Genomic DNA, 22,795 nt, shown 5'->3' with positions numbered 1-22,795 from the left:
AGTAATGGCTTGTAGTTACCAAATGATGTGGTTTGTTCCTGCTGGTTCTCCTCGTCCCGGTGCTTGCAGAGGTTGTGATGAGAAGTGATATAAGGGTGATATTACTAGTGCTATACAATATATGTGAGACTTTGGACTCCAGTCTGATTCAATACTTTTAGTGTATGCCCAGCATTAGATGGTGACCTTCTATGCAATACTCAGGCTGCATTTGGAAGCTTAGGGCCTGATTCAGCGCAGATCGCAATTGCACCTGCGTACGCAGAATGAGTGATTGTTAGCCATTGCACATGCATATAAGATGAACTGAGCATGCGCAGCATTCCCAATTCGATTATGGATGCACTGGAGAATCCATCGCAGAGTGAGTGACAGGCCGTGAGCATTTGAGGGTGGTGACGGGGGAGTGGTTGCTGAAACGCAGGCGCGCCTTCCCGTTTGAATGCCATTGCATAGGCATACATAAATTAGCCACCGCGATTGTCTATGTAGCTTGAGTATTTACTGCGTGCCACGAGACTTGCAATTTCTGAGACAGGTCACAGCTGCTGTAATTGTGCGTGATGGGCCGATGTTCTATGATGTTACTGATGTATATGCAGGACTGCGAGGTATTACGGATGTGGGAAACCAGTAGTGGGTGTCTCTATGCTGGCTGAGCGGTGGCAGACATTAGCATATTTTCACAGCTGAAGTGTGTGTGATTACGCAGCTGCGACCGCAATCGCAATCCGTGCTGAATCAGGCCCTACGGGGGCCTGAAAGATTCAGTTTCAGCTGATATTAGGCTGGCCACTAGGTGGATCGGGAAGCCGACTGCCTAAATACCGACAGCCGGCTTCCCGACTGTCATTTCCCGGCAAGGGTGAAATGCCGCGCGTCTAGATGTAGACGCCCGCATTTCCCCGACGCCGGGGGACTGGCGCCCGGCATCCCGTTCGTAGTGATGCTGGGCGCCGCGAGCAGACAGCCGCGGGGGGGAGAGGGTTAGGTTTAGGGCTCCCGGGTGGGACTTAGGGTTAGGCACCCCCCCGGCAGGGTTAGGGTTAGGCTAGGGGGAGGGAGGGTTAGGGTTAGGCACCACCGGGGGGGGACTTAGGTTTAGGCAGCGGGGAAGGGGGTGGTTAGGGTTAGGCACTTAGAGGGGGGATTAGGGTTAGGCACTTGGGGGGGAAGTTAGGGTTAGGCACCCCTAAGGAGGGTTTGGGTTAGGGGGGTTAGGTTAGTAGATACTCACCTATCCACGATCGGGATTTCCAGCACTGTTGGGCTTCCGCTGCTTTGAACTCTGCTCATGTCGGGCTGCTGCTGACGGAAATCGAACCCATTTCATACCCATTCCGGTGGATCGTAGACAGAAGTAAATGCATTTAACAACAATTATATAAATACATACATACATACATATCATACATGCCTACTCTCCCGATTTGGCCGGGAGCCTCCCGAAAATCGGGTGCCGCTCCCGGCCCCCCAGAAAAGTAGGCAGGCCTCCCGACTTTTCCAGTCCCCCCCCGCAATGTACTGCTAAACCCCCGCTGCGGAGAGGCTGATGACACGATTCGCGCTGAATCGTGTCATCATAACCCCTCCCCCTGCATAGCAATGGCGGAAATATCGGCATTGTGTAGTGTGTGGGGGGGAGCCTAAATGACGTGATCATGTGGCTCCTCCCCCAGTCCCGCCCCTAAATGCTGGTAATGTGTCCGGCCACGCCCCTCTATACAGGCCCTGCCCCCCCTGCTACACCGACCTGGCTGCTTCCTCCCGAAGGAACCAGCCAGGATGTAGGCAAGTATGATACATATATAAGCAGACCAGGGACCTGCACTCACTTTCAAACATATACTTTGCTGTGTGCCCGCACAAACATCAGATAGCAAGCGGTCTAAGGTGCGGCACTACAGGCAAGAAATCCAGTACTATATCGCGTCAGGACAAAAATTTGATCAAAACATTGAAACGTTGACTTGGATAACGCGATATAGTACTGGATTTCTTACCTGTAGTGCCGCACCTTAGACCTCTTGCTACATATACTGTATATATATATATATATATATATATATATATAGGCGGCACTCAGAGACTTAGAAATCCATAAACCCTCACCAGAGGGATTTATTAGTGCAAGTGCTGGTCAACGTTTCGGGGTCTTACACCCCTTCCTCAGGACAACATAATACCCCGAAACGTTGACCAGCACTTGCACTAATAAATCCCTCTGGTGAGGGTCTGTGGATTTCCAAGTCTCTGAGTGCCGCCTGTCAATGTGGAGTATATGTAGTAGGGGTAGCCACCCCACAAGGAGGGCACCAGAGCCTGTTGGGCTGCAAGCCCTGTGTTAACAGAGTACCGGAGGAGCGCATGTTCATATATATATATATATATATATGTATGTATAATGTATGGGTTGGGTATGTAATGCTGACGCCGGAAGACCGGACAGTCAGAATCCCGACAGACAAGGTAAGTACCTTATCCCTACCCCTCTTCCTCTTACACGCACCATAAACCTACCCCTGCTCGGGGAGGTGCCTAACCCAAACCTCCCCTCCCGGAGGGTGCCTAACCCTAACCCCCCTCCCCCTAGCTTAACCCTAACCATCCCCGGGGGGTGCCTAACCTTAAGTCCCCCCAGGGCTAGAGCTAACAGTAGCCGGCTTATCTTCGTTCGGGAAGCCATCTGTCGGGATTCCGTCGTTGGGCTAAATATAGGCATCGGGATTTCGATGCCTATCTTTAGTACTATGTTGGAATTTCGACGCCGGGATTCCGTCAGATGGCTTCCCGTGCGTCGGCATTATAACTACATGACATATATATAATATATATTTTGTATAGTGGATACAGTACAAGAGCTTTCTAGGACATACGGACCTTGTTGAGGTGGTCATTATGATAGTAGAGATGTATACTTATTTCCATTTGTATTACATATTTTCTCCTATCAGCAGATTATTATTAGTTTATTTTTTTACGGGATCCTTCCCCCCATGCCTTCAATACAAATAATTACTAAGTTTGGTGATATATCTCTTATTTGTTAGATCTACAGACAGCTCTGAATACGGAAACTTTAATTTTGGCCACACTGTATATTCAAAACATAAAACCAAATATATATAAACCAAATGGAGATAAGAAACCATCCCTCCACTTAGCATGCACTTGCCTGAGTCAGCGGACCTGACCTGCGAGTTGTATTCCATATTTAGTAGAGGGAAGGTTTGTTGTTTTTTTTCTTCTATTTATTGAATAATTTTTTATAACAAATCAAAATAAATACTGACATTATTCATACAAGTGTGACCATATTTCTTTGGAATTTATTAGAACTCTGGAGTTCTTGTGTGACACCTATTACAGTCGCGCGTAATCCACCCACTCAACTTTATATTTCACCTGTCACATAGTAACACTATTGCTGTCATTCTTCTCTTTTTATGTGCTTACACCATCCTGGGACCACTTAGTCTGGTATATTGCTTGTACGCCTGTGTGCCTGTATATTAGGTACCACATTAGTGCTAAGATTGTACAAAGTAAACTACACTTAGGGCACACATCCACTAACAGACCTAAAAACGACTGCACGATTACAACACAGTCTGTGCTGTGCCTACACTGAACGTTCAGTCATTCAGTGTAGGCACATCATTCATCACCTAAAATGCTGAACAACCTGACGTTATCGTGTTCAGCATCTTTGGCCGATGAATGTTGTCAGAAACGATCAGCAGGAGCGCGCATCCAGGGCCGTTTCTAGGGGCGGGCGACCCGTGCAATCGCACGGGGCGCTCCACCCTGTCACTGATCTCAACATACGCGGCCAACGTCCAATCACCGCCTCCCTACTCTCGTCATGGGTGGCACTGTCACATGACAGGAAGCCGCTCTTCCCGCTCGGCGTTCACAGCAGCCGCACTGACACTCTGGGCGCCGGCTAAGAGGGAGAGACCTCCGTCCTCCGCTCCACCACTCCCCCCGGGTCGCAGCCGGACTCTGAGTCCTGAAGGAGGGTCCCCTTCCCTGCCCTGTCTGGCTTCTGCCTCCGCTCCGTCTGCTGCCGCCTGCCGCTTCAGATTGACTCCCGCGGCGGGCACGGCCGCCGCCTCATTCAGGTCTCAGCGCCTTACACAGTGACTGAGTCACATGGTGGTAGCAGGGGCCCCGGCTGTCCGACCGCTCCCATCTGCCGCAGTGCTGCACTCCGGAGTCCGGACTGGCTGGCCTGGGACAAGCAGCTACACCAGGTAAGGTAACCTCCGCGAAGGGGGAGGGGGTGTAGGCTGCTTGTGTGTGCGCACTGCGCAATATCAGTGGGGGGGGGTGCAGGCTGTCTGCAAAATCACACAACAGAGGTTTTAGTGAGAATATTATAATGGGGGGGGCGCATTTTGAATGCTCGCACTGGGAGCCAAATGGGCCAGAAACTGCCCTGCGCGCATCGCTGGTTGTTTCCAACATTAATGTGGCCGATTCTTGCACGATTCATGAGCGATTGAACGATAACAATATCGTTATTGTTAGGGGTGTGCACCGGCCACTTTTCGTGTTTTGGTTTTGGATCTGGATCTTTCTTCGTGTTTTGGATCTGGATTGGTTTTGCCAAAACCACCCTTCCGTGTTTTGGGTTCTGGGTTTTGTATCTGTATTTTTTTTTTTTAAAAAGCATAAAAACAGCTAAAATCACAGAATTTGTGGGTTTTTCTGCTCCTATGCAATGATTAACCTCAAAAACCTTAATTTCCACTCATTTCCAGTTTATTCTGAGCACCTCACACCTCACAATAGTGTTTTTATGTCCAAAAGGTTGCACCGAGGTAGATGGATGACTATGCTAAGCGACACGAGTGGGCGGCACAAACACGTGGCCCATCTAGGAGTGACACTGCAGTGGCAGACAGGATGGCAGTTTGAAAAACTAGGCCCCAAACAGTACATAATGCAAAGAAAAAAAAGAGGTGCAAGATGGAATTGTCCTTGGGCCCTCCCACCCACCCTTATGTTGTATAAACAGGACATGTACACTTTAACAAACCAATCATCTCAGCGCCAGGGTCTGCCACACGACTGTGGCTGAAATGATTGGTTCGTTTGGGCCCCCACAAAACAAGCTGGCAATTAATCTGGCCCTGCACAAACTGGCTCTACGGAGGCAAGATGTCGTCCTCATCCTCCTCATTCACCGATTCCTCACCCTCTTCAGTGTTGTGTACATCCTCACAGAGTATTAATTCGTCCCCGCTGGAATCCACCATCACAGGTCCCTCTGTACGTTCTGGAGGCTGGTCTCCCTGGAAAAGTTGATAATTCATTTTTATGAACATCATCTTCTCCACATTTTGTGGAAGCAACCTCCTACGCCTTTTGCTGACAAGTTTCCTGGCTGCACTAAACACTCTTTCGGAGTGCACACTGGAGGGGGGGCAACTCAGGTAAAATAGAGCCAGTTTGTACAGGGGCCTCCAAATTGCCTCTTTTTCCTGCCAGTACATGTACGGACTGTCTGACATGCCTACTTGGATGCTGTCACCGATGTAATCCTTTAACAGACAGACGCACGCTTGTCGCTGCTGCTTTGAAGATGCAGGTGCGGCTACAGCCCACACAATTCACAAAGACAGGAAAAAAAAGAAGAATTTTTTTATGGTTTGTGGAGCGCACTTTGAGGGTTACACCACCCTTTAACAGACAGATGCACGCTTGTCGCTGCTGCTTTGAGGATGCAAGTGCAGCTACAGCCCACACAATTCACAAAGACAGAAAAAAAAAGAAGAATATTTTTATTGTTTGTGGAGTGCACTTTGAGGGTTACACCACCCTTTAACAGACAGACGCACGCTTGTCGCTGCTGCTTTGAGGATGCAAGTGCGGCTACAGCCCACACATTTCACAAAGACAGAAAAAAAAAGAAGAATTTTTTTATTGTTTGTGGAGCGCACTTTGAGGGTTACACCACCCTTTAACAGACAGACGCACGCTTGTCACTGCTGCTTTAAGGATGCAGGTGCGACTACAGCCCACACATTTCACAAAGACGGAAAAAAAAGAAGAATATTTTTATTGTTTGTGGAACGCACTTTGAGGGTTACACCACCCTTTAACAGACAGACGCACGCTTGTCGCTGCTGCTTTGAGGATGCAGGTGGAATCTAGACGGGATTTGGAACCGGGGACACACTACCTCCATCAATTGTCTAAATCCCACTGCACTAATGGCGGATACCGGACGCACGTCTAACACCAACATAGCAGTCAAGGCCTCAGTTATACGTTTTGCTTCAGGATGACTGCTGTCGTACTTCATCCTCATCGTTAGGGACTGTTGGAGGGTCAATTGTTTAGTAAAAGTAGTGGTGTTCCTACTTCCTCTCTGGGATGATGAACAACTCCCAGCAGCAGCAACAGCACTAGGAGGAAGTGGTTCTTGATCTTTCCCTATTTTATTTTTATCGGAGAAAGTTTGGTCCTCCATTTATGTTATATTGATATATACGTGCGGCTAAGGCGCACACAAACACAGAAAATATTTTTTTTATTTTTGCTGGAGAGTATTGCACTTTGTGAGTTACACCACCCTTTAAGAAATGAGCCAGCCGGCTCTTTACTTATGGGGTACAGGCGCACGCTTGGCGCTGCTCCTTTGTTGATGCACGTGCAGCCACAGTGCACACAATTCACAAACACAGAAAATATTTTTTTATTTGGTTTGGAGTGTACTTTGGGGGTTACAGCACCCTTTAACGGTCAAGCAAGCCGGCCCTTTACTTATGACACAGGCGCACGCTTGGCACTACTTTGTTGATGCACGTGCGGCTACTGCGCACACAATTCACAAACACAGAAAATATTTTTTTATTTGGTTTGGACTGGAGTGTACTTTGGGGGTTACAGCACCCTTTAACGGTCAAGCCAGCCGGCCCTTTACTTATGACACAGGCACACGCTTGGCACTACTTTGTTGATGCACGTGCGGCTACTGCGCACACAATTCACAAACACAGAAAATATTTTTTTATTTGGTTTGGACTGGAGTGTACTTTGGGGGTTACAGCACCCTTTAACGGTCAAGCCAGCCGGCCCTTTACTTATGACACAGGCGCACGCTTGGCACTACTTTGTTGATGCACGTGCGGCTACTGCGCACACAATTCACAAACACAGAAAATATTTTTTTATTTGGTTTGGACTGGAGTGTACTTTGGGGGTTACAGCACCCTTTAATGGTCAAGCCAGCCGGCCCTTTACTTATGACACAGGCGCACGCTTGGCACTACTTTGTTGATGCACGTGTGGCTACTGCGCACACAATTCACAAACACAGAAAATATTTTTTTTTGGTTTGGACTGGAGTGTACTTTGGGGGTTACAGCACCCTTTAACGGTCAAGCCAGCCGGCCCTTTACTTATGACACAGGCGCACGCTTGGCACTACTTTGTTGATGCACGTGCGGCTACTGCGCACACAATTCACAAACACAGAAAATATTTTTTTATTTGGTTTGGACTGGAGTGTACTTTGGGGGTTACAGCACCCTTTAACGGTCAAGCCAGCCGGCCCTTTACTTATGACACAGGCGCACGCTTGGCACTACTTTGTTGATGCACGTGTGGCTACTGCGCACACAATTCACAAACACAGAAAAAATATTATTTTTTTAGCACTTGGGGGGAGCACCCCTGATGGACAGAGCACCCCCTGGACAACACTACAGCACCCCTTTAGGACTGGGACACTGCACAGGACTTTGGAGTGGACACAGCCCCTATGGAGAACTGACTGCACAACACAGTCCAGCCAGCCCCTATGGACTTTGAAGTAGTGGACACAGCCCCTATTAACAACAGCAGCACAGCACAACACAGCCAGCCCCTATGGACTTTGAAGTAGTGGACACAGCCCCTACGGACAACAGCAGCACAGCGCAGCACAGCACAGCACAACACTACTCTGCACTACACTACACTGCCCAGCCAGCCCTAACTCCCACCCTCCCTCTTCACTGTCCACAGCCGAGTGAGAAAATGGCACCGACGCGGGTACCTTATATAGGATCCAAAACCCGCGAGACCCGGAAGGCGGGATGATGACGTTTTGCCTCGATTTCAGATCCGAGTCAGGCGGGAAAAGTCGAGCCTGACTCGGATCGGCCTCGGATCGGGGGGGCTCGTGGGGGTTCGGATTTCAGAAATCCGAACCCGCTCACCCCTAGTTATTGTTCAATCGCTCATGGAAATCACCTAGTGGATGTGTGCCTTTACTACAGGTGAGTGCATTTCACACAAGCCACTATACAGATGGACCATTACACTATTGTTCTCTCTTTCTCTTTGAAAAACAAATGGAGACGAATATTAAAAAATTCAAAAATACATTTCTATTCTTCTTCATACAAGCTTATCAGCAATCATATCTGTGTAGTCAGTTATCCTGACGTCAAGGTACTTACCAGTTCACCCTCCTGGTTATTCCCTTAGACTGTAAGAACTGGCAGGACCCTTTTCCCTCATTCTCCACCCTGAGGTATCCTGGTCACCAGTGCAAATCTGTTCCCATCTCCTTACTTCCCTCCGATGACTCTGATACTGTCTGACTCCCCACTGTCCACCCACCATCGGAATCAGGCCCATAGTGGGTCTGATAGTGTAGGGGAGGACTCATGCATGTGACTCTGGCCACACCCATACAGCACTGATCACAGCTCCACCTCTCCTCAGCAATAGGCCCTTGAACATTTACAGCCCCAGGCCCATGTGGCCCTGGATCTGGCCCTCTAAATACTAATAGTATTCATTGATTAATCATGATTGTCACCAGGGGCATAACTATGTATTTTTAGGCCCTATCGAAAAAGTTTGTAACAGAGGTTCCCAAGGCACCCTAACGGTCCAGGTTTTAAGGATAACCATGCTTGGGCACAGGTGACTTAATTAGTACCTCAGTCTTTTGATTTTACCATCTATGCTAACCATGGATATCCTTAAAACCTGGACTGTTAGGGTACCTTGAGGACTGAGTTTTGGAATCTCTGATATAACACACGTAACGTTGACAAAGATGATGGCTCCCCTCAGCTCTGGGCTCCATAGCAGCTGCACCCCTTACACCTATGGTAGTTACGCCCATGATTGTCACCTCATCCAGGTCAACAGGTGCCTAATCACTATTTGTATTCAGTCTTTCACAGCAGATTTTAGACTTGCCTGGTGGCAACCACAAGGATAATTTATCACACCGTCTCAGGTGCCAGTTATGTTCATTTGATTTGTATGTTACTAGCCATAGATCACTAGGTTAAAGTATTCTTTGTGCACTAGCCAACAGAATTAGATCTATTTTGTATACTAGCCACAAGATTGCAATCTATGTTTATGCTAGATATTGATTGGAGGGGACTACTTTGTATACTTATGGCACACATCCACTAGACGATTAAACGATAATGATATCGTTCAATCGTTCAATAATCATTTGAAAATCATTTGGAGATTGTATATAAAAGTGTCTAAAACGACCAGTGATGCGCGCTCCCGCTGGTCGTTTAGACATCTATCATCGTACAAATATCGTACGATAATGTCAGGTTCAGCATGTTTGTAAATGTTTGATGTGCCTACACTGAATGACTGCTCGTTCAGTGTAGGCTCATCACAGACTGACAAACGACTGGACGATTACAATGTCGTAATCATGCAGTCGTTTTGATGTCTGCAAGTAGATATGTGCCTTTAGACACACAGCTTAATAGGCAATTGTATGTAACGTATATAAAAGCTCACAATTTAAAAATTACTCTGATTTACTTTGTTTCATTCACGGACAAACTATGGAGAAGATGTACTAAGCCTTGGAGAGAGATAAAGTACCAACCAATCAGCTCCTAACTGTCATGTTACAGGCTGTGGGATCTATGTACTAAGCCTTGGAGAGAGAGAATCTGAATGGAGATAAAGTACCAACCAATCAGCTCCTAACTGTCACTGTACAAGCTGTGTTTGAAAAATGACAGTAAGAAACTGATTGGTTGGTACTTTATCTCTCTCCACTTTATCTCTCTCCGAGGCTTAGTACATAGACCCCTGTGTTTGAAAAATGACAGGAGTTGATTGGTTGGTACTTTATCACTCTCCTCTTTATGGGGTCTATTTATCAAGCAGTGAAAAGCGTGGAGAAGTGGACTAGTGGAGAAGTTGCCCATACACTGTTAATAATGATAAATGCTGTTTCAAAGCTAATTGGTTATTATGGGCAACTTCTCCACTGCAATCATAAATTAGGTGGGAAGTCCAGGAACAGAGCATTTTGTACCTGGTGGATCGGGTCAGGTTGGAGAGTAGGCATACTGCTCAAGAAATGTCTCTGAAATCTGGTCACCTTATCCTAGAGTAAATCCAACTGTAGCAAAGTAATGTCATCTTAATTCACAAACATACTGTACTGTAGCTCAATACCTTCCCAGTAACACCTGTGTCACCATCTTCCAGGGACAGCGGAATGACTGGCGAGATCCTAGTAAATGGAAAGCTGAGAGAGCTCAGAACATTCCGGAAGATGTCATGTTATATCATGCAGGATGACATGCTACTGCCGCATCTGACTGTTAAGGAAGCCATGATGGTGAGAAAATAGAGAGCAAGTAAATAATTCTGCATCCTGTGAACAAAGAATGTAATATTATTGTACCGCACTGATAGAGAGAAGTGTTTATGCTGGGAGTAGGTCCACAACTAAGCCAAAAATGGAAGGAGTAAAGAGGGCTCTCATGTGAATTATGGGCTAAATTGGTGATATTCATAGTTGTAAAGTGTAAGAATATATTTAACCAATATAACCACACACATATAACAAATGGTTAACAATATATAACCAAAAGTACAAAAAACTAAAATCAATATATATGTAACCAAAAATCATGAAATGGACCAGACTTAGGGCTCTATTTATTAACATTATTTTTACTAAAATAAAGTGAAAAAGGGTGTTTTCACACACTTTTCACATTATTTTAGTATCACCTAAATTACTAAAGGGCAATTGGAGAAGAATTCGTAAAATTCTACTCCAAACCCTAATTATCAAATATTTTTAGTAATCAGATCGCATTTCCCATAGTTGTAATGGGAAATGCGATCTGTCAGGTAGTTACTAAAAATAAATTGTGAAACAATACCGGGGAAAGCCCTGTGATAATAACTCCACCTGGAGGTGGCGTTATCCAGGGTCTCCCCCAGTTACCGGACTCCTGCTCCGCTCTAACATGCAGAGCAGAGCCCGGAGCCAGCCCCAGTCATCAGCTGTGTGGTCTAAACAGACCACACGCTGATACACTGCTAAAAAAAAAACTAGTAAAAAAAAAAACTTACCAGAGTCCAGGGACTGGAGATGGGGCTCTGGTGATGTTCTCCCACCGGTCAGCTGGATTCCCATCCTGCACTGTGACCCGGTCATCAGCTGACCAGTTAGCGGCGGCCGGTCGGCGTATGCGCGGGACCTCATCACTGTATTTTTGCGAAAAATACAGTGATAAGGCTGCGGAGGGAATTCGCAGGGACAGAGCTTTATCGCAAGCTTTGTCCCTGCAAGGGATTTTTTATAAATCCCTGTGATATTGCCTGAGGGCCTGATTCAGAGCCGAACACTCTGACCAGAGCGCTCGCTCTGAATCAGGGCCCTCCTCCATGAAAATGGAGCGTCCTCCTGGACGCTCGCATAGCTGTGGGTGACCACCCACAGCTTATGCGAGCGTCCATGATGATGGTCGCGATGGTCAAGACCATCGCGACCATCGGGCTTGCGACGGAGACCCTGCGGTAGGGTCTCGCTGCCGCAAGCCCTGGAGTGATTTTGGCTCTATCAGAGCCAATATCACTCCCACTGACATCACTAGTGATCATCACTAGTGATGTCAGTGGGGCCGGCTTCAGACGGTAGGCGTTCCCATGGGAACGCCTCCGTCTGGCAGTCACGCCCCCGGCACGCCCACCAAAGGGGGCGTGCTGTCAATCAACATCGACAGCACGCCCCCTTTGGTGCGATACCCGGAGCAACGGAGAGCCCGTCGCTATCCAGGTCTCGCACATGCGCACGACGGAGCTCCCTCCATCATGCGCATGCGCAGTGGGGCAACATCGACCCGCTTGCGAGTGTCCTGCGCTCGCGAGCGGGTCTGAATGACCCCCTGAATTCGCAATGCAAATTCTGTCGGTAATATCACACTAGAATCTGCGTTATAATGGGGATTGTAGTAAATAGGGCCCTTAGTCTAGACTAATACAATATGTAGAACATGGGGCTGGTACAGAGTTGGTAACAAATAAAATGCAATTTGCTTTCAATAAAAACAAATGTAAAAGTGGGGTATAAATATGCAAAGCAAGGTAGTATATGTGACACACTTACACCAATTGCAAAAACTAGGGATGTGCGCACTTACACAGATTAGCGCTCACAGTGGCATTTGTGACATTAATATATTCAGAATTGTTTGATTAATATTAAATTACAGATTTGTCAGTATTACAGATGACACTTATGCAGATTGTTCAAGACAGTATTTTAATTGCAAACCAGCAGGCACTTAGAGTACATTTTCAAACTCGTAATTCATTATTTGTCTGCAGATTTAAAAAAATAAAATAAAAACTGATGCGCTTTGTTACTCAGCAACTTCATGGGGAGATTCTCACACTTCAGGACAACCATTGTGTTTGTTTATTCTTTAATTGTAGATTTCATTCCAAAAATCTATATACTGTATACCCATGCAAGGGAGAAAGCACAAATCTGTGTCGACGTGGCTTTCACAAATAGCCAATAACAAGCAGGTATAAGTGTCACAGATCAGCTTGGGTACATATTACTATGGCCACTGTCAGTGGCGGGCTGGGCCGGGGGGCAGGGTGCCATGTGCCCCCCGGGCCGCAGCGTCATGCAGGCCGCGGGCAGTCTGTGTCAGTGTGACACAGACTGCACCGCGTGTGTAGCGCTGACCGAATGGAGTTCGGTCAGCGCTACACAAGTGACAAACACACAGCTGCCGGCACCGGCAGCTGTGTGTTTGTTTGTTTTTTCAGCAGCCAATGAGAGTCTGTCAGACTCTCATTAGCTGCTGCTGCGCCCACTGCAGGAGCCGCTCCATCTTCTGGCTCCCGCAGTGGGCAATGGGAGAGACATCATGATGTCATATGACGTCTCTCCCATAATGCAGAGCGGCCAGGCCCGAGACGGACAGACGGAGGAGCGGATGGCGATGGCGGGAGCGGGGATTCAGGTAAGTGTTTTTTTTTTTTTTTACTACGTGTGTCTACTGGGGGGGGGGGCTGGCACTACAAGGGGGAGACCACTTTCTGGGCAACACGGGGGGGCAACCACTACTGGAGGCACTGCAAGGGGGGGACTACTACTAATGGGGGCAATACTAGGGGGGGACTACTACTACTGGGGGCACTACAAGGGGGGGACTACTGGGGGCACTACAAAGGGGGAACCACTACTGGGGGCACTACAAGAGGGAGGGACTACTACTGGGGGCACTACAAAGGGGGAACCACTACTGGGGGCACTACAAGAGGGAGGGACTACTACTGGGGGCACTACAAGAGGGAGACCACTACTGGGGGCACTACAGGGGGGGGCACTACAAGGGGGGACCACTATTGGGGATTATAACTGGTGGCACTACAATGGGGGGACTACTACTACAAGGGGGACTACTACTGGGGCACTACAGGGGGGGAATAATACTACTATGGGCATTACAAGGGGAGGGGACAACTACTAGGGGCACTGCATAGGGGGAGGGGACAACTACTAGGGGCACTGCATAGGGGGAGGGGACTACTACTAGGGGCACTACATAGGGGGGAGGGGACTACCACTGGGGGCACTGCATCGAGGGACCACTGCTGGGGGCTCTATAAAAAGGGAAATACTGGGGGTACTGCATAGGGGGGAGACTACAACTGGGGCCACTATTTAAGGGGCACTGCATAAGGGTTACCACTATTGGGGGCACTGCATGGGGTGTGGACTGCTACTGGGGGCACTATATAAGGAGCACTGCCCAGGGGGTACCACTACTGGGGGCACTATATAAGGGGCTTACTACTGGGGGCACAAGGGGCACTGCACAGGGGGGACCACTACTGGGGGCACTGCATAGGAGGGATCACTACTGGGGGCACTACTGGAGGCCTGCGTAAGGGGGTCCTCTCCTGGGGCACAGGGGGGCACTGCATATGGGCACCACGACGGGGCTGTCCCTAATCTTTATTTTTACTTTACATTAATCCCATATGGACACGCCTCCTCCCTGGAACACTTGAGGAGGGGGGCGCCGTAGCACGCACGTTCTTCGGGCACCCTGGCTACACGCTATGCCTCTGCCAGGGCCGCCTGCATGCATTTGCCCCCCAGGCTAAAAGTTGCCAGCCAGCCCCTGCCCACTGTTCTGCACATGGTTAACACAATATTCTAAAATTCACTATCCAAATGCATTATGACACCACAGTGACATGCGGGAAAACGAAGACATTTGTTTGTTTTCTGCAGCTGGGTCTATAGCTGTAATTAAATTAATAGCATTCACATTTAATAAATAGGTCTGTTTTCCCTGAACCAGTCCCAAACTTAAATTAATACTATACACATTGAATAAATAGATTTATTTCCTCCCAACTAGATGCAGCATTAGACTAACAGCATTCATATTTAGTGCAAGGCAGCACATAGGTGCAGGGAGAACAGCAATGGTGAGGCAGTTAACTTTAGCCCAAAGCCACACCCAATAATTCAGATCAGGTCCCTGGGTCTCCCACATTCTTACCTTCCTCCATCACCTCAGAATTGGGGAACTGCTCAAACAGAGGGAGAACCTCAATGTAATTTAAAACAAACCAAAACAATATGTAACGTAACCTTTGGTGCAGGCCAAGGTTACATAGGCAGGTATTCAATTAGCTGCGGGGTTTACCCCGCCACTAATTGCCTGCCAAAATCTCTGCAGCGTGCGGAAAAGCTATTCAATAAAATAGCCTTTTTCCCACAACGAACAATCGGTACCGATTTGGTGGTTTTTATGCGGATTTTATCTCACACCTCCATGAGCTGCAAGGTAAATTCTGACTGCGGGGACTCACCCGCGGAGTCTCAGGGACCCGCGGGCAAGGAATCCCCGCTAATTGAATAGGTCCTGCACAGTAATTAGTAAACCAGGCGGCTAATTCAATATGTCCCATAGTTTGTGATCTGTCCTGCCAAGAACACAGGAGATCGGTGACAAAACCCCTATTTCTATGCCATGGACTCCATGAATTCTGTCCCTACCACACAATGGAGGACATGTAAGAAGCTCAGTAGCGGTATCAGCGTACGTTATGTGCGCCGATACTGCTTCTACCCGATATATACCGCTTCTACCCGATGTATGATTGGGGGCTTGGCGGTAAATGACAGGGGCGCTAAGCAGGGCTATGTGTAATCGATCAGATCACCTGACAGTTCCGCCCGCTGTAGCCATCGACAGCTACAGCTTGATGATGCCCTATCCCCACAGCAGGGATAGCGCTGTCCCTGCTGCGGTGTATAGGGACAGCGGGACATTACATAAGAGGAAGGTAAGCAGGAGATATCAGTGATATCTCTTGCTTTATCTTCGTGATGAATTGCCTGTGTATTTTCACCTGCTTTTGTAAAAATTAAGTGATGATGAATAGGCCCCTTGGTATTCTTTGTTTAATAGACAGTTACCTGGTACAGAGTCAAGCTGTTCTTCACTTAGTAGCACAATGCCCTACAGGATGGTTCTACTTTTGCCTTTTCCCTCTTTTATTTTACTTTATGTTTTTCTTTCTTTTTCTTCTAATCATTTTTATTTTGGTATTGATGTTATATTAAAAATGGTTGTAATTTTTATTGTATTATTTCAACTATTTCTATGGTACAGTGTTTTATTCTTACTATGCTGTACTTGTATTGTATTTGTTTTCCACTGCACTGGAAACAAACAAACAGGTGACTGCAATCATAGATCAAGTGGGAAGTCCAGGACCAGAGCATTTTGTGCCTGGTGGAATGAGTCATGTTGGAGGGTCTGACAGTACCGATATTCAAGGCAAATGGTCGATGTTTTTCAACTGCGCCTGGCTGTGTCTCAGTAGCTGTAAAAAGTCGCACGGCGCATGCAACCCACGGAGTGTGTGCAAAGAGTCGCAGTACTGATTGAGAAACACGGTCCCAGAAATGTATTGGCCATACTTGGGCGGTGACTGGGAGGTAACGATTCAGACACACACAGATGCACCATCTTATGGGCGTTATAGGAGTGTTGCGGGTGTGTCGCAGGAGAGGTTGCTTAAACGTCTAATGATGCACCAAGCGGTATTGTTGCATCTAAAGATGCAGAAATGGGCATCTCAGTCCTTGTATAGTCAGACACACACAGTCTCACACCAGAGGAAGGGCTAATACCAGCATTAGCATGAAGCCACAGATGCATTTATGGCAAAAGCAGATAAAGCAGTCGCAGCAGCCTTCAACTCAGAATCAGCCCCAATGTATTATAGGTGGACACCAAGCAGAGGTGTAGCGTGTAGCCAGGGTGCCCGGAGCACGTGCGTCCTATGGTGCCTCCCCACAAGTGTTCCAGGGAGGAGGCGGGTCCATATGGGGTTAAGGTAAAGAGAAGTAAAAATAAAGATTAGGGGCAGCATCAAAGTGGGGCATGGAGGGCTAAATATATTCTGTCTTCTTCCCCCTGTCTCTCCATCCTCCTGCCCCAGCTTTCCAGCCTCCTTCCATATCGCTCCTGTAGCAGACTTGCCAACTCTCCCTCATTGTCAGGGAGACTCCCTGAAATTGTAGCAGTCTCCCTGTCTCCCTGAAGAGTCTAGCAATCTCCCTCATTTCATCCTTACCCCCATTATGAAGATGTATTAAAAAAAGAGATATATACATTCAAATGGGATCATTAGTGTCATTGCCTTGCATTGGTTATTATAAGGCACAATTATCCCTATGAATTTCTGAAAAGTATTAGTGTGTTTTCATCAACAAACAGATCTTACTAACTGCTTTTGGGCTGGTTTACATTTTGGATGTAAGTCAGGTTTAGGACACGCCTCTCAGATTTATCAGTACACGCCCACTGTAACACGCGCTCATAGGTGCTGCTTTCACAATCTCCCTGAAATGCTTTTTCAAAAGTAGGCAAGTATGTCCTGTAGTAGTACCCCTTATGCAGGGCCCTCTGTAGTAGTACCCACATGCATTGCCCCTAGTTGTGCCAATATGCAATGCCCCCTGTAGCTGTGCCCATATGCAGTGCCCTCTGTATAGATGTCCATATGCAGTGCCCCCTGTATAGATGCCCATATGCAGTGCCCCTGTAGTTCTGCCCCTTAAAGTAGCGCCCCTGTAGTTCTGCCCCTTAAAGTAGTGCCCCAATAGTTCTGTCCCTTAAAGTAGCGCCCCCCCATAACTATGTCCCTTAAAGTAGTGCCCCCCCCGTAGTTCTGTCCCTTAAAGTAGTGCACACACCTCCCCACCTGTACTTACCTGATCCATTATGGCCGTCATCTGGGCTGTCGTTCCAGCTGCCGCGCTGACTGGATTTACTAGACCCAGCAGGCGTGGCAGTGCAGGTTCCTCAGCGCACGGGTGACGTCATGACGTCACCCGCGCACTGCATCACTGGGAACGCTGGCCTCTGAAGCGATCGGAGGCTTCCTTAGCCTCCGATCACTTCAGAGGCCAGCGTGCTCAGTCATACAGTAGTTGTGAAGCAACGGCCCTCGGCGGCTGTCAGCTTAGCTGCCGGGTAGAAGCCAGCAGGCACAGCGCACGGCGCCTACAGACACCTTCGGCGCCTGGAGCTTGCACTCCACTGGAACTGCCCTCCCGAAACCCCTGACACCAAGAGATGAGCCACAAAATAGTACAGTATTAGAAGATATTATATTTATATTCTATCTGCAGTTACTATTTTATGTTATTTACTGTATTGATCTTTAAGCTTATCTCTGTCACATAGGTTTCCACGAACTTGAAACTCAATGAGATGATGGATGTTAAAAGAAAGCTGGTGAGTGTATGTCTATACAATTTAGGAGGTTATGTAGGAATCTGTACCATGAAGGCTGTCAGTATGTTCTCTCTGTGTTTATGTGGGATTTCTCAGGGTACTCCGGTTTCCTCCCATAATTCAAACACATACTAGTAATTACCCTTAAGCAGCCCATACACGATGCGATTTTTTGCACGATGTGTACGATTTCGATCAATCGTAACGATCAATCGTGCACATCGTGTGTTGATGCAGTGTATTTACGATGCTGATGCGCATCCCTGCATCATATAGCTGGATCGTAGATCTTACTACAAAACCGTAAGATTACGATCTATTGTGGACAATGTGATACAAATGTATGCATCTTATCGTATGATCGTAATGATCAATCGTCCACCATTTGACCACATCGTATAGAGAATTTCAAGGGAAGAATTTCAAGGACAATTGTACAACACTTCTTACCAACATACAATCGCACCATGTATGGCTGGTATTAGTGAATATGTGTGTGTGTACATGTGGCAGGGAATATAGATAGTAAGCTCCACTGGGGCAGAGACTGATATTCTGTAAAGCGCTGTGGAATATGTGTGCACTATAGAAAATAATAAATAAATACAGTTAATAATAATCTTCTTGTTACATATGTTAATACTGTTTTTATTAGGTGAATGAAATATTGACAGCACTGGGCCTTCTTGAATGCTCTGGAACTCGTACCCTGTTCCTTTCTGGGGGCCAGCGCAAACGGTTGGCTATCGCCTTGGAATTGGTCAATAACCCACCTGTCATGTTCTTTGATGAACCTACCAGGTAGTAAAGAATAGTCCCATTTGCTACTATAGTGTGACATTGACCATTATTATATTCTCTACAGTAATCAGCTATATTTAACAATTATCACTTTAGTTGCTGTGCATTGTCCATGTGCTGCAGGCCCATATTGGTGAAGCTGGTGCTGTGAGACCATCTATTTTTTATTCTGTCATCCCATTGTCATTGTGTGTGACACAATAGAGACTCATGACACACTAAGGTGTCGTGACACACCGTTTGAGAAGTGATGTGTGATGATGTTACTTTGCTCTTAAATACATAGTTTTACTGTCTCCTCACTCCTCCAGCACATCAATGGTAATAGATTTCATATCAAATGTTCTTGAAGCAGAATTGTAACAGGGTTATAAATCCCCTAATACCACCCTTTATACCAGGGATTACTCCTTGCAGTTTGCAACCAGTACCTTAGCCAGTAACTGGATACTAAAGTAAGGCTGTCTAGTCACAGCAGCCCAAAACTCATGGTATGGCAGCATTTGCAGGGGCACCTGTCACTGCTACACATTTACTTGCTGGTAAATTGCTGCTGCTGGTACTCTCCCCCTTCAAGTACAGTACTTCCCTACTCCATGTTTAGAGGCCTACTCCATCTGGCCACAGGGTTGCTTCTCTCGAGTCAGGTTGCCTGATGGTATGGGGATGCTTTACAAGGGGGCTTCCAACTGCAGTGATATCCTACCTTCCTACAGACAACACCACTGAAGCCACACTGACAGATTACAGAAACCCCCTTCCAGTATGGAGCCCTATTCTAGGGAGCTCCTCTGGGTCACACAGCTTTAGAGGCACTTATCTCATGCTCTAATACTGCATTAGACTCTCCAGTACATCCGCGCTCACTCTGTGGTGTGCTTTTACACTAGACCCACTTGCAACTGCATCCTTGCTGCCTCACTGCATTGAGCAGCACCCCTTCTCCTCAGTGGCGTAACTATAGAGGGTGCAAGCAGTGCGCTTGCTATGGGGCCCGGTGGCTTAGGGGGCCCGCCGGCCCAGCAAGTATCCCCCTGCACCCTCTATAGTCACCGGCGAGCGGTTGTGGGGAGCGACGACAGAGGACATGTGGTCCGGTCCCTTACTGATGTCAGACATTCAGGCTCCGCCCCTCCTCACCTCAGGCGGCCCGTGACGAGCAGCTGGCAGGCCGGGGAGCACTTGCCGCATCCCTTGCATCTTCTTGTCCTGGACTGGTGATGGGAGTGGCCACATGTGGGAGGGCTGTCAGGCGTCGGTCCCGATCTCCTCTGTGCGGCGGTCCCGGTACACAGTCAGAGGTAAGTTGGTGCATGCTGCTGCCTGTGTCTGCAGGCACCGCGGTTATCGCCCCCGTCTCTCGCCTGCACCATCACCACGCCCGCTCCACACTCCTGCCCTGTTCCCATAGGCAAACTGAAGGGGTTCTATACCTTTCCATAGGAGTGACTGTGCAGTCACTGTGTCCTGGGCATTGGCTGATCTCCTACCACACTCCAGCCCCCTGACTGAGGTGATTATTATTATGTGTTGGGGCAGGACCAGGTTACCCTATGGGAGGGAAGGGAGATGGGGCAGGTTACCCCATGTAAGGGAAGGGAGATGGGGCAAGTTACCCTATGGGAGGGAAGAAAGATGGTACACACTTGTCCAGAGGTACCGGTAGTGGAGCCAAAGCGTCTGACGTCAGTAACGGCCAGCCATGCACCGTGGGGTTGTGGCTAGGGGTGGCTGCCTCTCTCAACAGCAGAACCTGTTTGAGACCTGGATTGGGGGGAGGGGGGGGCTTACAAATTTTGCTATGTGGCCCACAAAATTCTAGTGAAGCCCCTGCTTCTCCTTAATAATTTTGAGGTGGAACCCTATTTGTAGGGTGCTTCACGTGTTCACTTAATAATAGAGCTGCTTGTGGATTCCAGCCACGTATCTCTCCCGAGCTCTGGGGGTACCAGATCTTCCTGCCCATACTTACGGGCCACTGGCAATATGGCATCCTCCTCTGTAATCACAGATAACAAACGTTTTTACGGACTCCAGCGGTAGAGAACCTGGTGCTTTTGTGTCCTGCTGCTGGACCATGCTTTCAGATAGTAACAACACTAGTTCGCATCACCGTCAACATAATATGAGCTTATTTGCACTGACCTTTTACTGTCTGATGTCTGCCGGTATATTAGTGACATTTTTGGCTCTGTCTCTTATATTTCCCCACAGTGGCTTAGACAGCGCATCCTGCTTCCAAGTGGTTTCACTACTGAGCTCTTTGGCTCAAGGTGGTCGTACCATTATTTGCACCATTCACCAACCAAGCGCAAAACTTTTTGAAATGTTTGACAAGGTCTGTAAGGATATATATACAGTATGTACAGTGTATTTTGATGTTAAATTGTACTATTATGTTTGCATGATTTCATGGGATATTTGTGTGTTTCTTTATCATGGTTCCAGCTATATATTCTCAGTCAGGGACAGTGCATATATCGAGGTTCTGTAACTCATCTCATCCCATACCTGAAGGGACTAGGATTACACTGCCCGACCTACCACAATCCTGCTGACTTCAGTAAGTCATATATCCCTATATATAGTGTCAGATTCTTAGGCATCCACTATACAATTATCTGTCAGATATCTATCCAATCTGGCTGGTTGGAATGAAAACCTGGTAATGTATGTAAGCAAATGACAATCGTCCATTTGCTGACAAACACTGGAAAACAGCTAAAAATGGTCGTTCAGACAAATTGGTTAAAACACACAAATTTAACCAATTTGAACAATTTTTTTTGTCCTTTTTTCAGTGTTTAAAACCATATGATCGACTGTCATTTGCTCCCATACATTACCAGGATATCATTTCAACCAGCCAGATTGGACAGAGATCTGACAGAAAATTGTATAGTGGATGCCCGGCTTTTTAGTTCTTACAGTATCTGTAATTTATTTTATTTTCCACAAATGCAGTTATCGAAATTGCATCAGGGGAGTATGGAGATTTGAATCCAGTATTATTCCGTGCAGTGGAAGATGGACTTTGTCCCATTACTAGGGAAAAAAGCAAACCAACTATAAGAGAACTTGACCTCTGCCCAACTGTGAGTATTTATGTCAAATGACTGCTCCTACTGATGCATTAGAATTTACCTGCAGTTATTGCCCATCAAGCTCATTGACTATACAGATAAATAAATCTAATGTAGTTACATTTACAGATAACTTCAGTCTGTTGCTGTAATATTCCTTTCTTTTATAGAAGAATCAGATGATAAGATGTTACTTGGACAATGCAGCCTTTTGGCTAACAAGTTTCTACTGGTATCCATACTGGGTCCTGTTAGAAGCAATCCCAGAGTGTAGTCAAAAACTTTTTTCTCCTGCTATCAGCCTTAAAACTCTATATTAAGCTACATGATTACTTCTTATTTGGGGCCGCTGGTGGATGCTGTAGGGGGAGGCCCAGGTGAGAGGTTTAAGCATTATGAAGTGGAGGAGTGGCCACAATGAGGCCTTTTATCATCGAGCCACTGGATCACCCTCTTTTCCTGAGGAATTCGGTGGATCCTGAAAGACTAGTCTACTTTCTCGGGCTTTTGGTAGAACTACCCAAAAATCATGAGTGTCATAGACATTCTGGTAGGGTAAGTGTAATAAGTCACTAGTGGTGGGGTGTTGGTAGGTGAGTCGTACCTGTTTCCCTGCAGAAGTCGTCAATCCCGGCCTTTCAAATAGTCTTTGACCTGCTGCTGCTCTTGGATTCTGTAGTGGTTAGGCAGAGAGATGGGAACCCCCCAAAAACCCCTGACAAGTCACTACACGTGTGGACAGTGACAGAATGTTTTATTTTGCCTGAATGGTAGATCACTGTTATGTTAATTCAATATAAATACTAGGGATGTGCAGGCTCGGAT

At 47.2% G+C, this 22,795-nt stretch overlaps 1 protein-coding gene across 3 annotated transcripts in view; it reads left to right on the top strand.

The window, feature by feature from the left end:
* ABCG4 (ATP binding cassette subfamily G member 4) overlaps positions 1 to 22,795 on the top strand; it is a 143,260-nt gene that overhangs the window by 58,736 nt on the left and 61,729 nt on the right. For all 3 annotated transcript variants that reach the window (XM_088443809.1, XM_088443808.1, XM_088443810.1), the window contains exons 3-8: positions 10,492 to 10,624; positions 18,036 to 18,086; positions 18,742 to 18,887; positions 21,102 to 21,225; positions 21,336 to 21,450; positions 21,852 to 21,982. In XM_088443809.1, the coding sequence (XP_088299935.1) occupies positions 10,492 to 10,624; positions 18,036 to 18,086; positions 18,742 to 18,887; positions 21,102 to 21,225; positions 21,336 to 21,450; positions 21,852 to 21,982 (700 nt within the window). The remainder of the gene's footprint in view (positions 1 to 10,491; positions 10,625 to 18,035; positions 18,087 to 18,741; positions 18,888 to 21,101; positions 21,226 to 21,335; positions 21,451 to 21,851; positions 21,983 to 22,795) is intronic.

Source organism: Taudactylus pleione, unplaced genomic scaffold (genome assembly GCF_031769625.1).
Source record: "Taudactylus pleione unplaced genomic scaffold, aTauple2 ptg000334l, whole genome shotgun sequence".
In the NCBI taxonomy this organism is placed as follows: domain Eukaryota; kingdom Metazoa; phylum Chordata; class Amphibia; order Anura; family Myobatrachidae; genus Taudactylus; species Taudactylus pleione.
Note: the sequence above shows the minus strand (reverse complement) of the source record. Positions and strands in the feature narration are given on the sequence as shown.